This window comes from Gymnoscopelus microlampas, assembly GCF_963454915.1.
Source record: "Gymnoscopelus microlampas genome assembly, chromosome: 24".
In the NCBI taxonomy this organism is placed as follows: Eukaryota; Metazoa; Chordata; class Actinopteri; order Myctophiformes; family Myctophidae; genus Gymnoscopelus; species Gymnoscopelus microlampas.
This window is the reverse complement of record NC_139961.1, coordinates 34,986,913-35,003,338: the sequence shown is the minus strand read 5'-3', so window position 1 is coordinate 35,003,338 and position 16,426 is coordinate 34,986,913. Positions and strand designations below refer to the sequence as shown.

Genomic DNA, 16,426 nt, shown 5'->3' with positions numbered 1-16,426 from the left:
GGATCGTAAACTATGCAGAAGTGCCATATTGGATTTTTAAACCCGCCCTGTGGTACACATAATCATGTCATGTGGAGACCAGGCCTTCACCTCACATCGGGTCCTGGCACACGGTGTCTAAATCCTGGGAGTAGGGAACCCTCACACGTCTGAGCGTAACCAGTTGTGACAGCTGCTTTATCGATTCAGGTCGAAGGACAGAGTGGCGGTGAGGAGCGGCGGGCGCTTTATCGTGCGCGAGACAGACGACGACACCAGTGAAATGAGAATCACCTCGGCCCAGAGGGCCGACGCGGGGGTGTATGTCTGCAAGCTGATCAACGAGTATGGAACCAAACAGAGTGAATGCAGACTGGAGGTCAGAGGTACGACATGAGGGGAAAATGCTCTGCTGCAGTTTAACGGTGCAGGTGCACAGTAAAAGTTCAAAGAGAAAGCTTGGGTCATAAGTTACAGAATAACGCCGTAAAGTTAATGCACGTGTTATAAGTTTAGGGTTTAAATTTGTGTGGGATTTTTGTAAGAGTTGTACAACCGAAAATGTGTATATATAACAAGTTTATACAGCGGACAAGGAGCCAGCTCTAAATTGTACAATGAATGATTGATTGAATGCTGTAAACTCAATGAATGATATACATTTTCATTCACATCGTGTGGCGTTGCGATGCGTTGTGAGTGATGCGTTGTGAGCTTGTGGATTGGCTTTTTGCAGAATGTTTGCCTACAGTATTATGACATGCCCAGAATAGAGATGTTAAGGTTCATGTACTTAAGTCAGACTTTGCTAATTTCTTTTAAACATCTTCCTAGGGTCACCAGTAGCGACAAAGCTGACCATCATCAGGGACATACGGGATGTGGCAGTGAAGGCGGGAGAGTCGGCCATGTTTGAGTGTCACATGACCGGACCTCCGGACGTGGAAGTTGATTGGCTGTCCAATGGAAAGCTGGTTCAGCCGGCGCTGCTCAACTGCAAGATGCACTTTGATGGCAAAAGGTGAATAAATGTGTCATCAAACATTTAAGATGATTTTTCGTGTGCCGTGCAGCTGTTTAATGAAAAAGGAGACAAAAATGTATTTAAAATAACCTATAAACCCATAAATAACTTATAAATACTCATTTATAAAGCATTTATCAAAACAAGGTTACAAAATGCTTTACATAAAAACATTTTTAGCGGTGCCAACCGCTCTACACTTGACTCTGTCCGTATGAGCGTCCGTATGTTATGTCCGGGATGAGCGTCCGTATGAGCGTCCGTATGTTATGTCCGTATTTTATGTCCGTATGAGCACGGGATGAGCACGGCAAAGAAGCAACACATACAAACACACGCACACGCACACACACACACACACACACACACACACACACACACACACACACACACACACACACACACACACACACACACACGGAGATTGCCTATGCCATCTAGGGACGAACTGTAATTACTTAAGCCCCGCCCCCTCTGTCTGCCCATTGGCTGGCCTATAACCAGCCATTATTCCAGTTTGCAGCACCCTACCAAGTACAAATTTGACAAGTGGACTCAGACCACCAATAGGCACCGCTTCCTTCACACAGGGTGTGATTTTTTTGTCTTTTTTTTTTTACCAATAATGTATATGCAGTAAAACATAAAACATTTAAGAGAATCATACAATATACACATTATATATTTTAAATAATAGAAAGGCCTTTCGATAAAAGTGTCTTTTAAGAAGTAAAGACGACACTGATTTATCAAACCTGAGCTCCTCAGTCAGGTCGTTCCAGAGCAAAGGCACGTCACCCTTTCTTGAAGATAACTGATGATGATTCATTGTTTTATGATACAGGTGCCGTCTCCTGCTCAATTCAGTGCATGAGGATGACAGTGGGACCTACACCTGCAAGCTAAGCACTGCCAAAGGTGAACGAGACCTCCAAATAATCCCCCCCACACACGCACGCCTATTATGGAAAGGAGGGAATCAGGCAGTCAATTGAATTTTGTTCGAAGAAAATGGGTCAGCTCTCTACATAGAATCCTCTTTCTCTTTCTCGTTGCAGAGGAGTTGACTTCCAGTGCCAGCCTGAAGGTCACACCCTCCAAGGAGCCCCTGTTCACCCGCAAACTGGACATCCTAGAGGTCATTGAAGGTCGCACTGCCCGATTTAACTGCAAGGTCAGCGGGTCACCGGCTCCCAGCGTCACCTGGATGCATTTTGGTAAATATTTTTAACAACATATTTAACACATCATGTGAGGGTTTCTTGTTAGACCCAGAGGTTTAGCTTTGCACGTGTGCTGTACTGCTTTTGATCTATATTCTGCAACAAGCACATGTGGACTCCCCAGTGTCTCACTCAAATATCACCTCACAGTAACTGTTCAATTAGGCGAGAGTGTGTCTCATTTACATACTTCCCCAGCAAGGATTGGAACTTGCAGCCTTTTGAAATTATCACAACCTTTAATCAGTGCCACATAATGTAGTATGTTGGCCATTGTGAGCAGGCACTTGTACTGGACAGTGGCTGTTTATTACCTGTATTTGTTGGGCAACTTTTCTGTACCTTGCTCAGTTGAAATGTGATGGCATCAAATTTGTTCATTTCTAATTTTACCATAATTTTAACATGTTATTTAATGATCTTACAAAGCAATGCAAACCCTTTAATCCATATCTGGAAGTCTTAATTTTGTTGCTAGCTGCTGTTAGAGCTGAACGTTTTGCCTCAAACTTCTTCCAGAGACACCAGTGGAGGAGAGCGATGACGTGCGGATCCTTCGGGAAGGCGGTCGCTACTCACTGGTCATCGGCCATGTCAGCAGTGACACAGAAGGGTTCTACACGGCTGTGGCGCAGAACTTTCACGGCAAGGCTGAAAGCACCGCAGAACTCTACATGCAAGAACCGCGCGCTGCCATCTCCTCTCACATGTAGGAACATTTGTATTTGTTACATCTCTTTACTTCATTTCAAGGATCTTGAAACATCAACACATTTAAAAGGAGCACAAGTGGTGCCAGACACAACAAACTCTTTTGTACAGTATTTGTGAAAAACATGTTAATTTGACTGGCGACCGTCTCCTCAACCCCTACCTTTCTTACCTCTATACCAAATCTCTTCGCTGAAAATAGCCAATGTACAACCTCACAATGTTTCATCTTGGACCATTGTGATAAGCCCAAAAAAGGGACGCCAGGGTTCATGTGGTTAAACCTCTCTCTCCTCTCTCTCCTCTCCTCTCTCTGTTCAGGGCCAAGCTGGAGAAGATGCCTTCCATCCCAGAGGAGCCTGAGGTTTTGGAGAGCGAGGTGGAGAAGAGAACGATGCCAGATTTTGTAAAGCCTCTGGCCGACGTGGAGGTGATCGAGGGAAAAGAGGCTGTGCTGAAGTGCAAGGTCACAGGTCTACCTTACCCAACCATCGCCTGGTATCACAACGGGAAGCGCATCGATAGCACTGAAGAGCGGAAAATGACCCACTGTAAGCACCCTGCAGCATCCTAGACAACAAGCTTGTGCAATACTGCAGGTCAACGATACAAAGGGAACCTTTTGAGTTTAGGATCTGCTATGGGATGTGAAACGTAGAATATTGTATGAAATAATAAGAGATGTGCAAAGGGATGCAACAGTTAATCGAGCTAGTGGATTTAATTGATAAATAAAAAAATTATAATTTGAATGGAATAATTTTGGGGACATTTAGAAATTTGTTTTATTTTTCTAAAAGTCATCAAAAATGTTCAAAAATACAGAACATTGCAGATCTACAGTACTAGCTCACAATGACACCTATTTTTGGTATTTTGGAGCAACAATGTTGTACAACAAATGAAATAGGGCTTAAGTGGTTAATATGACTAATTGGTTTAGTTGATTATAAAAAGTCCAGTCTAATTTTTTTCGTGACGATTTGTTGAGATATAAAAATATAGATTGAAAACCCCACGTTTCTCGATTATTTAATTGAAAAGGTCATCGATAATTCATAATAAATGAATGGATAGTTGCAGCCCTAGAGATGATCTGTGAGATAGGATGAGAGTGTTTGGACCCCAGCTGACTCTGCGTCTCTGTCCTCCAGACAGGGATGTCCACTGTCTGCTCATCAAGAGTGTCTGTCACGCTCACGGGGGCGTCTACAAGGGGGTCATCTCCAACAAAGTGGGAAAGGCAGCCTGCTACGCGCACCTATACATCACAGGTGTGTTTGTGTGTGTGCAAATCTGAACGCAAACTGCATGCCTGCTGTTGCTTTTTTCACATTGGCACGACAAATAAGAAATACCATTAAACTTTCAGATTTCTTTTCTTCATGACAGATATCGTTCCTGACCCCCCCGATGGTCCTCCAGTGGTAGAGGCCATCACAGGGAAGACCATAACGCTCTGCTGGAAGAAACCAAAGCGTCTGGACACCTCTTTAGGTAGGGCCAGTGCTGAACCAGGTCACACTGTTCCTTTGATTCACATTTTTGTTTTGATGCAGTGACAACACAGCGTAAAACGATGAACACTTAACGCAGGACTGATGACAAAGTACATGGACATAGATGAGTAACATCGGTACAATCACGTCAGTGTGCTACCCTACTCAAATATTCTACCATATAGATTTATTACACCTTTTTTTTAAATTATTAAATATGTATCGGATTTTAACTTTAATAATGTGGTGCCTTAAATACAAAACGAATCGCATAACAGACCAAACCTTGCATACTTTGACAAATATTCAATGATGGACTTAACCACTTGAAGCCTAGCATCCCTGTTCTGTGCATGTCATAATAGGTGAACATTCTGAGGAAATAGCAGATCTACACGTAAGTTTGTAGATCTTCTATTTTCACCAAAGAGATTGGGTGTAGAGGGAAAAAAAGATGGGGCCAAGGATAGATCCCTGGGGATCCGGATCAACGAAATACATAGGGTTGAAGTGGTTAATGCACTTATTGCGAACGCGGAAGGAGGCCCGCCCAAGTGGAGCATACTATGAAACTCTGCTCGGCTTGTGTGTGTGTGTCTCTGTGTGCAATACTGTGCGTGCACTGCCTGTGTGCAGCCACAGAGTGCGCCAGAGTGCAGCTACAGTCAAAACACACACGTCCTTAAATACACAATATTTTGGAGCTGCGTTCGCTTCCAGCGTTCGCGCGTCTTACTTGTATATATATAGTATTTTGTGTGTGTGTGTGTGTGTGTGTGTGTAGACGCCAGCTCCTTGCTGTATGCGGTCCAGCAGCAGCCACTGGGGTCCATCCAATGGACCATCGTGGCCTCCAGCCTGAAGGAGACCAACTATACGGTCACCTCTTTGTCCAAGGGCGTGCGCTACGCTTTCAGGGTCTTAGCATCCACCGGCAAGACCCTCAGCAAGCCATCGCCCTCCACTGACCTGCTCCAGCTCATAGACAGAGGTACGGAGAAGGGTTCATGTCTGTGATGTCAGTGAGGGCAAACGGTGTCTGTCCACTGAGGAGGAAAGAGCTAAATGTTAACAACAATGATAACAGACAAATAACGGACACAATAACAGACAGATAACAGACACGATAACTGATAGATAACATTGACTGATATTTATAAAGGATGGAAATATTACAACAAAATAACTTAAGCGGCAGTTGGTATTTTTTCGTGCAGCAAAGCAAGTCTGTCAGAGGTTAAACTTTGTTAAAGCCTGTCTGTACAAACTTTAACGTCAGATGTAAAAGCAGGTTAGATAACACGTGGACACAATCACTTTTTTTTTTACACAAATGTAAAAGCATTTAAATTAAATTATGTTTCTGCCAGGTGTATAGAGGCCTATTAGGATGTGTGTCAGATAAAGAACTGGAAACATTAACGACCCTTTGCTGAATAGACAAGACAGGAAAAGTAGTTTCATCCTACGTCGATTTAGTTTCAAAAGAAATTATTTTCAATCTTTGACACCCGTCTAGGTCCATATTTGAGGAAAGCCCCAGTTATCCTGGACAAGCCTGATGCTGTGTATGTGGTGGAGAGCCAGCCTGCTAACATCACCATCACGCTCAACCACGTTCACGCTGTTGTCACATGGAAAAGGTTGGTACCGCTCTCACTAACGTGCTGCAAATATATTGTTGCCATCGGGCAGAAACCGTGTATTACGATATTTCAACTTTTTATGTTATTTGAAAAATAATGGCGTACTTCAGCATACTATAGTGTCACACAAAAGCAGCAAAAATAGCCAATCTACAAGCTCATACATAGGATCCATAGGAACAAATGTTTTTTTTTTCCTTTTCCTGAAAAGTCAAATTTTTTGGACATACAAGGTTTCCACCCGACAGCGACGATATATTTAAATATCATGTTAAAAAGGGCATTTAGATATGCTTATATGGATATAACATTGTCACGCTAGTTAGGATTCTAATGGTAGCACTTCTCCCTGTCATCTACCAAGTCGTCAGAGTGTAGAACGTGATAAACACCCGCTAAAAGACATTCACACCTACTCTTGCAGAATAATTGCTGGCATTTACCTAAAGCACATCGCCGCTTTCTAGAACAGCTCTGAGTCATCTGCTCACAGAATAGCTGCTTTTTAAAGGGCATAATCCCGTTTTACAAATACTGAGCGGCGAACATCCGATGGCAATTAAAATTCAAATGGATCCGGAGCCTTATGGGCTATACTCCTACGTACTAATTCAGAATCAGAAACATTTGAGTGTGAGTTTTCTCACACTGACATTCCTTTGGCATGTAGCGTGACAACAATGTAATATAAAATGATTAACACAGTACTACGCATCTCACGCACACAACTTGTGAGCTCGTAAATTGGCTATTTTCGGCGAAGAGATTTGGATTTAGAGGGAAAAAAGAGTGGCCCAAGTGAAGGGCCATTTGTAGCTTTGCCAAAGACAGTGACACAGGCCACTTTTTTTCCAGCTTTCGACATGCTGATAAAATGTTTACAGTTAGGTGTGGAGTCACACTCTATTTGCTGCTACTATACACTGACTGCTATTGTGTTTATAATTACTGTATGGAATGTTTGCTTTCTTTTTTATTATTGGTGTTTATCAATGTTACTATGCTGCTGCAATGTCTGAGCAATATATCTATTACACTTATGTAAAAATAACCTTGAACTAGAATTGATGTAACCTTTATTGAACCAGGAAAGTCACACTGAGGTTTCAGACCTCTTATTTCAAGTGAGACCTGGCCAATTTGAGAGCCGACCCCGGTCAACTAAGTATTAGTACAGTGTAGAGGATTTAAGTGGATAAGGACTGTACCGATAAATGTGACGGGACTGTTTTTCTTCTCAGGAGGGGTGTAGTTTTGCTCAACAGACCAGGGATGTATGAGATGAGCATGCCGGACGACGACCAGCACAACCTGAAGTTCCAGCGGGTTCGGGCCACAGATGTCGGGCAGCTGGTGGTGACGGCTAACAACCCGCTTGGCAGTGACCTCTGCACCATTCACATGGCTATGGCAGGTCAGTTCTAGGACAGGACGACAGGCACAAGGTGCCTGGTGCTTGTAGATAGGCTATTTTTGATGAGCAACATCATCGTATGGAAAACAATGAATCAGGCTTAAAGTCATACTCTGTAACCTTTTCAATTAAACTTTTTTCACTGGTATGGTGGACACTCTGGACAAAATGACATGGGCACCGGAAAAGTACCATGCATCTGTCCTTTTGTGTGGTTTGTTCCGTTTATACAAACGCTGTAATGACCAGAGCGTCGCCAGAGGCTTCTTACGATTTCTTAACATGGACGTTACACAGTGTGACTTTAATGCTTTCGTGAAAAAAAGTAAAATGATAGATAACAAAACAACAGTATTAAATATACATAAGGTGTGTACTGAATGAATAAATAATAAAAAAGAATGGACATGAAATATGTATGAAGTTTGTGTTCCTGAGGTCCCAACCTGGTATTCATAATATTCGAAACAATATTTTAACATGGTATGCAGCCCTCACACCTACGTCGCACTGCTGATCCGACCGATATGTCTGAGTCATAGTGTCGGGGGCTTTGTCAGAGTTGTACCCGTCTGTCTGTGTCTCTTTTGTGCTCATATATGGAGATATCTGTATCTCTCTGTCTACCTGTGTCCCCTTTATGCCCATATATGGAGATCTCTGTATCTCTCTGTCTACCTGTGTCCCTTTTATGCCCATACATGGAGATCTCTGTATCTCTCTGTCTACAGTACCTGTGTCCCCTTTATGCCCATATATGGAGATCTCTGTATCTGTCTGTCCTTGTCGCTTTTATGTCAATATATGGAGATCCCTGATGTCATCAGTATAAATGGCCATACCCTGTATATTGGCATCCCCAAATATGGGCATATTGGTTGGATCGGCGGTTCTGGACAACTGGATATCCATATATGCCTATATATATGGACATATCGGTCGGATCGGCGGCTGTGGACAACCGATTAACCCCTCGAGTCCTTGCCGATGCGCGGGCCGAATTTGAAGTCTGTCCACCATATATGGGCATATCGGTCCGATCAGTGGCTTAAGACAACCGGATCTCCATGCCCACTGTATACAGTATACGGGCGATCAGGTTTGTTTATGGTTATATCTGAGTCATAGTGGCATGCCTATATATGGCCATATCGGGTTTGTTTATGGTTATGTCTTAGTCATAGTGACATGCCTATATATGGGCGTATCAAGTTTGTTTATGGTTATGTCTGATTCATAGTGACGTGCCTATATATGGGTGTATTGGCTGTGTTTATGGTTATGTCTGAGTCCGAGTGACATGCCTATATATGGGCGTATCAGGTTTGTTTATGGTTATGTCTGAGTCAGAGTGACGTGGCCGCCGGCGCCCTCCCATTAGCCAATTTTAATATTTTGCCAACCTTGTTTGTAAAACCTTGAATACTTATCTTTTTCTTTTCCCAAAAGGTCACACCGACCAATGAACACATGGGACCAGAATGTGCGTTTGTCATTAGCAGTGCAAATTGGACCTAATTTAAAAAACATCAGGGTCATTAAAAGTCCTTTGTATTGTGCATGTGAGCGCTAACCATGTCCATGCAGAGGTTAATAATGAATGGCCTAATTAATGATTTACTAAACATTTTTATATTAAACAGAGCTGGAGGACATACAACGTCCTCTTAATAAAATGAGTCACACTCATACATATTATATTTGGATATAGCCTAGGAGCTCCAGTTAATTTGTGGCATTTATTCAATTTAGTTTTTTTCCCTACATCTTTCTGCACTACAGCCAGTTGTAATGTTGAATCTATCTTAATCAACCAATTGTACCAAGCAGCTGTTTCCTATTCCTATCTCTCGTTATATAGTTTTTACAGGACAATACCCATAATAATAATAATATTAATAATAATAGCTCAGATTTATTTAGCGCTTTTCTAAGTACCCAAAGTCGCTTTACATAAGGAAAGGAAAGAACCAACTTTAATAAGAAAAAACTGAAACAACACAGACAGCATGGGTTGGGGAGACAACCTCACTAGACCTCAACTGGATCTTTAATATGGTTGAGGAGTGTGTTCCAGAGGGAGCGGGCAGCAACAGAGAAAGCCCTGTCCCCCAGGTACGGTACTTGGGGACCTCCAGGAGGTTGGCTTTCTGGGAGGGAGTGTAAGGTTCTAGAAGATCAGAGAGGTAGGGGGAAGACAGATGATTGAGTGATTTGTAGGTGGTAAGCATTGATTTTGTAGTGGATTCTTTGTTTGACAGGAAGCCAGTGTAGGTCGTGGAGGACGGGTGTAATATTATGGTCTCTGGAGTGGGTACTGGTGAGCAGACGGGCAGCTGAGTTTTGAACGTATTGGAGTTTGTTGAGGACTTTGGAGGTGGTTCCGTTACTGTTGTAGTAATCAAGCCGGGATGTAATGAATGCGTGGATGAGTGTTTTGGCAGCTGGAAATGTCGGAGAGGCCGGATGCGGGCGATATTCCTGAGATGAAAAGACGCAGTTTTGGTGATCTGGTTTGCGTGGGGGAGGAATGAGAGGGTGGAATTGAATATGACACCGAGGTTACGGACGCGGGTGGAGGTTGTCACAGTGGAGCCGTCCATGATGCATTGCATTATGAACAACCAGAGACTTTTGAGTTTAGGCATTCATTTCTGCATTTTCCTGGAGAATAACGAGATGATCAGAAGAATCAGAATCAGCTTTATCGTCACATCACAAGTTTGCAGGTGTAAAACAGTGGGTGATGGAGCTTGCGCAAGACACATTTCACCCACTGATTTACAACCTGTAAGGCTGTGATGTGACAAATAAAGCTGGTTCTGATTAATTGGCTCCGCCGTGTGTGTGTGTGTGTGTGTGTGTGTGTGTGTGTGTGTGTGTGTGTGCGCGCGTGCGTGTGTCCGTTTGAACAAATTGCCTCAAATCAGAAACGCGTCCGATTGCCGTGAAACTTTGCACGCACATTCCCACTAGGCCAAGAAAGAAATTGCACCCTTTTCACATTGTCCTGTTATAGCGCCACCAGGAGGCAGATTTTTACAAGACATTTTTTTTATATTAATCCTACAGATTTTGTCCAATTGTTCTTTTACTTGTGACAATAAAACTGATTCTGATTCTGATTCTGAATATAGCAAAAATAGAAGAACATTCGGCGAAAATAGCAGATCTACAAGCCCACATTGCGTGGCAATTTGGCTAGTTGATGTACAATGAAGCATTATAGGGTTTAAGTAACCAATGCATTCTAATATCTGTCGTTGTTAGTGCCGCCCAAGTTTGAGTCCATCATGGAGGACTTGGATGTGGATGTCAGGGATACGTCCCGCTTCGCTGTGGTGGTTGAGGGGAAACCGGATCCGGATATTCTGTGGTATAAGGTAGGTTATGAAACAGATATGAACCATATCCAGATATTCTGTTGTTATATTATATTCTGTTAAATATACAGTGGGCATTATATATTTTTCTAAAACATTCATTTCTAAATCTTTCGTATACATCACGGTAGTTCTACTATGTCAGTGTATCCTAATGTCATTTCATAATGTGTTTCCTTTTCTTGATGTTTTGTGTAAGGCATATTGAATTGCCTTGTTGTTGAAATGTGCTTTACAAATACACTTGCCTGGCCTAATATAGGTATGCATCACCTGTATTTAAATGAACATTTTCCATGCAATATTATTTGAATGAGATCTCGTTTTGGAGCGAGCTGAATGTTGTCCACCGGTCATTCCCAGGATGATGTCCTTCTATCAGAGAGCAGCCATTTCACCTTCGTATATGACGACCCAGAATGCTCCCTGGTGGTCCTCAACGCCAGTCAAGAGGATTCTGGCGTGTACACCTGCACCGCCAAGAACCTGGCTGGATCTGTCTCCTGCAAGGCTGAACTCACTGTTCACACCGGTGAGCAATCTGACATCGACATTAACATATTATATAGATATTACATTTTTGACATTTGCACCCATTGAATGAGCTTCATTTTCTTAGATCACCAACATTGCAAACAGCCAATATAAACCAGTCAAAGGATCCATATCATAGAGCCATAACCTGACTTTTGTACATACGTGCGTAGAGACACAAAGGGAGTCTACCAGGGCGCCTCAGCCTAAAACGGCCACGTACGTACGTAGAGACACATTGTAGTAAAACATAGCATACCTGTCATCATTACGACAATGGAAAATGACACAAGTTTGGACAAATTAGCACATTGAAAACAATCTAGGTGCTAAGTAATCATTGGCAGCCATACTCTAGTCTACACACTATTTTAAAAACAAATCTCTGATCTAGTGAAATATTACAGAATATATTGGAATATACTGTATTCTGACATATATTTCCAGAGCTATAAATAGCTTAACCACTTTAACCCAGTGTCCCTGTTTTGGGCATGTAAATTAGGCTGTTGGTGATTTAATTCTTTTATGTTATTTTCTTATTTTTTTAATAGGGCTTAAGTGATTAAAAGCTTAAATAGATGAATAAATAACATTTTTACAGGGAAGACGGAAGGTAATGGTCTTTTTCTGTGCTGTCTTGCCCTACTCACATTCATGCTATTACACAACCTGGCCATAGGAAAAAGATTGGATTGCAAGTATAATATCTATTCAATAACCATCTGTGATGATGGATAGGCTTTGCTGCCATTTGTAGGGAATTATCGTTATTATTCCTCAGACTATTGGAGTGTTAAGTGAGTTTGCGTATGTAATTAAAATGAGCGCAAGATGATTTGTAACCGAAAATCCCGGCATGGAATCCGCGGCATATGGAGTAGAGGCACAAGGTGTGACATGAATCAACATGACCACCATCTGTCACTGCACTAGCACACACACTGCACACATGCACACGCACAGAAGCACGCACACAGAGACACACACACTGTCTCTCTCTGGTCAACCCCTTACGCACGCACGCACGCACGCACGCACGCACGCACGCACGCACGCACGCACGCACGCACGCACGCACGCGCCACAAAGTCTCTGATGCTCTATCTCTCACACATACAGTACAGAAGAACACACAATACAGTAGACACAATTAGGGAAATGAACTCGCCAATGTTCCCTTGTCCCTGCAGAGCGTAAACAACTGGTTCAGCCAGTGGAAGACGAGGCAACCATTTTGAGGAAAATGAGACACTTGGCTGATTATTATGACATTCACAAGGAGATAGGGAGGTGAGTGCATTTGCGCGTCAGGAAAAAAAACGCAGGGGCGTGTGCGCGCGCGTGCGTGCGTGTGCGTGAGTGTGTGTGTGTGTGTGTGTGTGTGTGTGTGTGTGTGTGTGTGTGTGTGTGGGTGTGGGTGTAACATGTTTTATTATATTTGTGTTGAGTTGGAACTCAGTCATGATTCCAGAAAGTATCTTTGTGCAAGGTATCACTCTAAAGCAGTATATTTTATTTATAGTTATTGAGATGCCGATGGTGTTTCTGAACACAAACTTGGGAGGAATCCCAAGCACTGGGTGTATATAAATCAGCTAGATTGGTTCCCACATTTATGGACAAGAGAGCAAAGAAAATACTCAGACATTTTGAGATATAATGTCATGCCCCGGGCCCCGGCATCATAAACGTCTTACCCAGCATCTAATTCATCTCTGAAATCACATTGTGAACAGAGCCTGTTAGTGTACAGTATTTCTAAACTGTTATAGGTTTATGTATTTCCACCTGTTTATTCCACCTGTTTATTATGTCTTAATTAGAATTTGCCGTTCATGAATAATAGCTTAAAAACTATTAAATTAAACAGAGTACAACAAAACATGATGTCAATAACCTTATGCTTAATTTATCCTTATTCGTACGAGTCGCGTGCCGAAAATAGCCGATCTACAAATTCACTTATAGATCAGCCTTTTTCGCCATGCATCATACTTCAAAGTGACAAAAGTAGTGGCATGTGGATTCAAAAAATGATGTCATCATTGTGTGACAATGGATGCAGGGGGGCTTTCTCGTACGTGAAGCGGGTGACCCAGAAGAAGGGCAAGGCGGAGTTTGCTGCCAAGTTCGTCTCAGGCCGGGGAAAGAGGAAGGCCTTGGCTCTGAGAGAGATGAGCGTGCTGTCTGAGCTGGACCACGAGAGGATCCTCTACTTCCACGACGCATTCGAGAAGAAGAACATGGTTGTGGTCATCACGGATCTGTATCCTTTTGATCTGCCGCGATATTCCTTCGTTTCTTTGTATTGCTCTTTTTGTTTTACTCTTCTATTGGAGATTTTGACATGATATAGAACAGTGGTTCTCAACCTGTGGGTCGGGACCCCCAGGGGGGTCCCCACATGATTTTAAGGGGGTCCCCAGATGATAGTGAAGTGACAATTTAAGGACTTTTAAGACCTTTTTGATACCTAAAAGGGTTAGGAAAGAAAAGAAAAGAAAAGAAAAGAAAAGAAAAGAAAAGAAAAGAAAAGAAAAGAAAAGAAAAGAAAAGAAAAGAAAAGAAAAGAAAAGAAAAGAAAAATACCATTACTGCACCAAAAGTAACCAATAAACTATACTATAAAACATTGGCCAAATTGTCAAATAACATAAGAAAGAGGCAAAAGTTTGAAAATAGCTGATGTACAAGCTTGTAGCTTGTAGATCTGCTATTTTCACAATATTTATCTGTGGAATAAGTCAAACTAAATGGGGGTCCCCAGTTCAAATATGATTATTTTGGGGGGTCACGGCCTGACAAGGTTGAGAACCACTGATATAGTAGAAGAGGCCACAATTTATACAAGTTGTTGGGGTATTTGCCATTATACCCACCCTAATTATTGGACGCAGTGGGCAACTTTTTAACAGTACCCGGGGAGCATTTGCTTTACAGTGTGACACTCAACACTAAGCCTGGAGGAAAGAAAACATTTAAAGCTCCTCATTTTTGCACAATGTTAATGTGTACAGGATGAAAACAAATCACTTTTCTGTATCCCAAGGACACAGGAAATGCAATCGGCTCCACTCCAATCTGTCCATTATGTCTGAGTTTGAGAGAAGCAAGCATAGAATAAATCCATCCTCCCTCCCCCAGAATGTACCGAGACAGCTGTGACTCATCACAGAATCTGTGGATCTGTCAGAGACCCTGACAAATCAGTGGATCTGTCATAGACCATGACAGATCACTGGATCTGTCATAGACCATGACAGATCACTGGATCTGTCACAGATTGTGACAAATCAGTGGCTCTGTCACCATCACAGATCTCCGGATGTGTCACAGAACGACGCGGATCAGTGAAATTGGCAGGAGTTCCGGTGGGTGGGAATGATGTTTGTACTTTCAACCACTTAGTTTTAGTTTATTTCAATTTTTTTATTTTTTCCCCTCAGTGAGACATTACAAGAATATGTTTTCTTTTAACCTGATCGAAAAAGTTATAGGCAGAAGCTTCTAGCTTATTAATGCCTATCCTTATTACAACAAACAAAAAACTAACAAAACTAAAAACTAAACATAAATCCATAATGTAGATCCCTAGTCTATCAATCCTACATTTGATCACAATTTGGTCAATACATCCATCAATCATTCCATTCGGTATTTGTCCAGCATAAACGTTTTGAACTTTTTTTTTGCTTTTAGCTTTGCTTAATAGTCTCAGGCAAGCCATTCCACATCTTTTCAAAGTAGTACCAACACTTAGTTGTTTTAAGTTTAGTTCCCCTCTCAAGTCATACCTACTGTACCATCCCTATCCTTAAACCTTTTTTGTACTTGCACTGCAAGCTTATGTCTTTCATTTTGCCTTCTTGTTTGTACTTTCCTCAACTGTTTTTCCAAGATGTCATGAGGAGCTACTGGAGAGAATGGCTAGGAAAACAACAGTTATGGAGTCAGAGGTTTGTTTACCAGCTGCCTTGGCCGTATGGCATGGTGAAGTTGCCTTGGCCATATGGCATGTTGACTTCCAAAGATGATTTCCCAAAGATTAAAACAGAATGATTTACCCTTGCAGATCCGATCCGGTGTTCGGCAGGTTTTGGAGGGACTCAGCTATCTTCACCAAAAGGAAATTGTCCACCTTGATATAAAGGTACACCTTATCAAATCCGTGCCTCAGATTTCAGATATCAGATTTCATTCATTTGAAAATGAAAGGGTAAACCTGTGTCCTCCTTTCTCAAGAAATGTAATTTTGCCATCGCTCCATATCTCCTTTCCTAGCCAGAAAACATTTTAATGGCAAGCTCTGGCAGTGATCAGATCCGCATCTGTGACTTCGGCAACGCCACAAAACTAGAACCTTCCGAGGAGCAGTACTGCAAATACGGCACTCCAGAATATGTAGCACCCGAGATTGTTAACCAGAACCCTGTCTCCAAGGCAACAGACATCTGGTAAGACACCTGTTTCCTGCCTTTGAGGGAACAGTAATAGACTGGCCGCACCCTTTTGTCTGTGACAAAATAAAACCGTGGCCCTTGATGGCCTCTGTTCTTCTATACCCAAATTCATTTATCATATTCACTGCTGTCTTCCAACAGGCCTGTTGGTGTTATTACTTACCTCTGGTAAGTGGCTTCCTATTCCATCCTGTGCATGAGTCATTCACAATGTGTAACAACACATCATTTGTAGTTTGGGTAATTTGGTACTGTACATACCGGACTTAAAACGCAAATTATACTTTTATGTTTTCTTGCATTTTTATCAACACATTCCGATGAAATGGCATCATTGTTTTTGTTTTCAAACTTGAATAGTTTGAATTTAAAAAAATATTGTAGTGCCTGGTGGCTCAGCCAGTTAGTCCACACATCATATGGTCCTTGTGAGCATGAGATCAGGTTCGAATCCTAGCCCTGTCTCGTCTTGCATGTCTTCCTGTCTCTCTACACTGACCTATCTGAAATAAAGCATATATACCCACATGAAACCTAGCGTCCCTATTCT

At 42.1% G+C, this 16,426-nt stretch overlaps 1 protein-coding gene across 1 annotated transcript in view; it reads left to right on the top strand.

The window, feature by feature from the left end:
• spega (striated muscle enriched protein kinase a) overlaps positions 1-16,426 on the top strand; it is a 77,044-nt gene that overhangs the window by 45,055 nt on the left and 15,563 nt on the right. Inside the window, exons 12-30 of the mRNA XM_084050647.1 lie at positions 190-365; positions 814-1,000; positions 1,848-1,921; positions 2,062-2,220; positions 2,746-2,935; positions 3,259-3,488; positions 4,092-4,211; positions 4,330-4,434; positions 5,221-5,427; positions 5,956-6,079; positions 7,324-7,496; positions 10,767-10,879; positions 11,243-11,411; positions 12,607-12,706; positions 13,482-13,682; positions 15,315-15,372; positions 15,489-15,566; positions 15,698-15,870; positions 16,018-16,044. Of these exons, the coding sequence (XP_083906773.1) occupies positions 190-365; positions 814-1,000; positions 1,848-1,921; positions 2,062-2,220; positions 2,746-2,935; positions 3,259-3,488; positions 4,092-4,211; positions 4,330-4,434; positions 5,221-5,427; positions 5,956-6,079; positions 7,324-7,496; positions 10,767-10,879; positions 11,243-11,411; positions 12,607-12,706; positions 13,482-13,682; positions 15,315-15,372; positions 15,489-15,566; positions 15,698-15,870; positions 16,018-16,044 (2,664 nt within the window). The remainder of the gene's footprint in view (positions 1-189; positions 366-813; positions 1,001-1,847; positions 1,922-2,061; positions 2,221-2,745; positions 2,936-3,258; positions 3,489-4,091; positions 4,212-4,329; positions 4,435-5,220; positions 5,428-5,955; positions 6,080-7,323; positions 7,497-10,766; positions 10,880-11,242; positions 11,412-12,606; positions 12,707-13,481; positions 13,683-15,314; positions 15,373-15,488; positions 15,567-15,697; positions 15,871-16,017; positions 16,045-16,426) is intronic.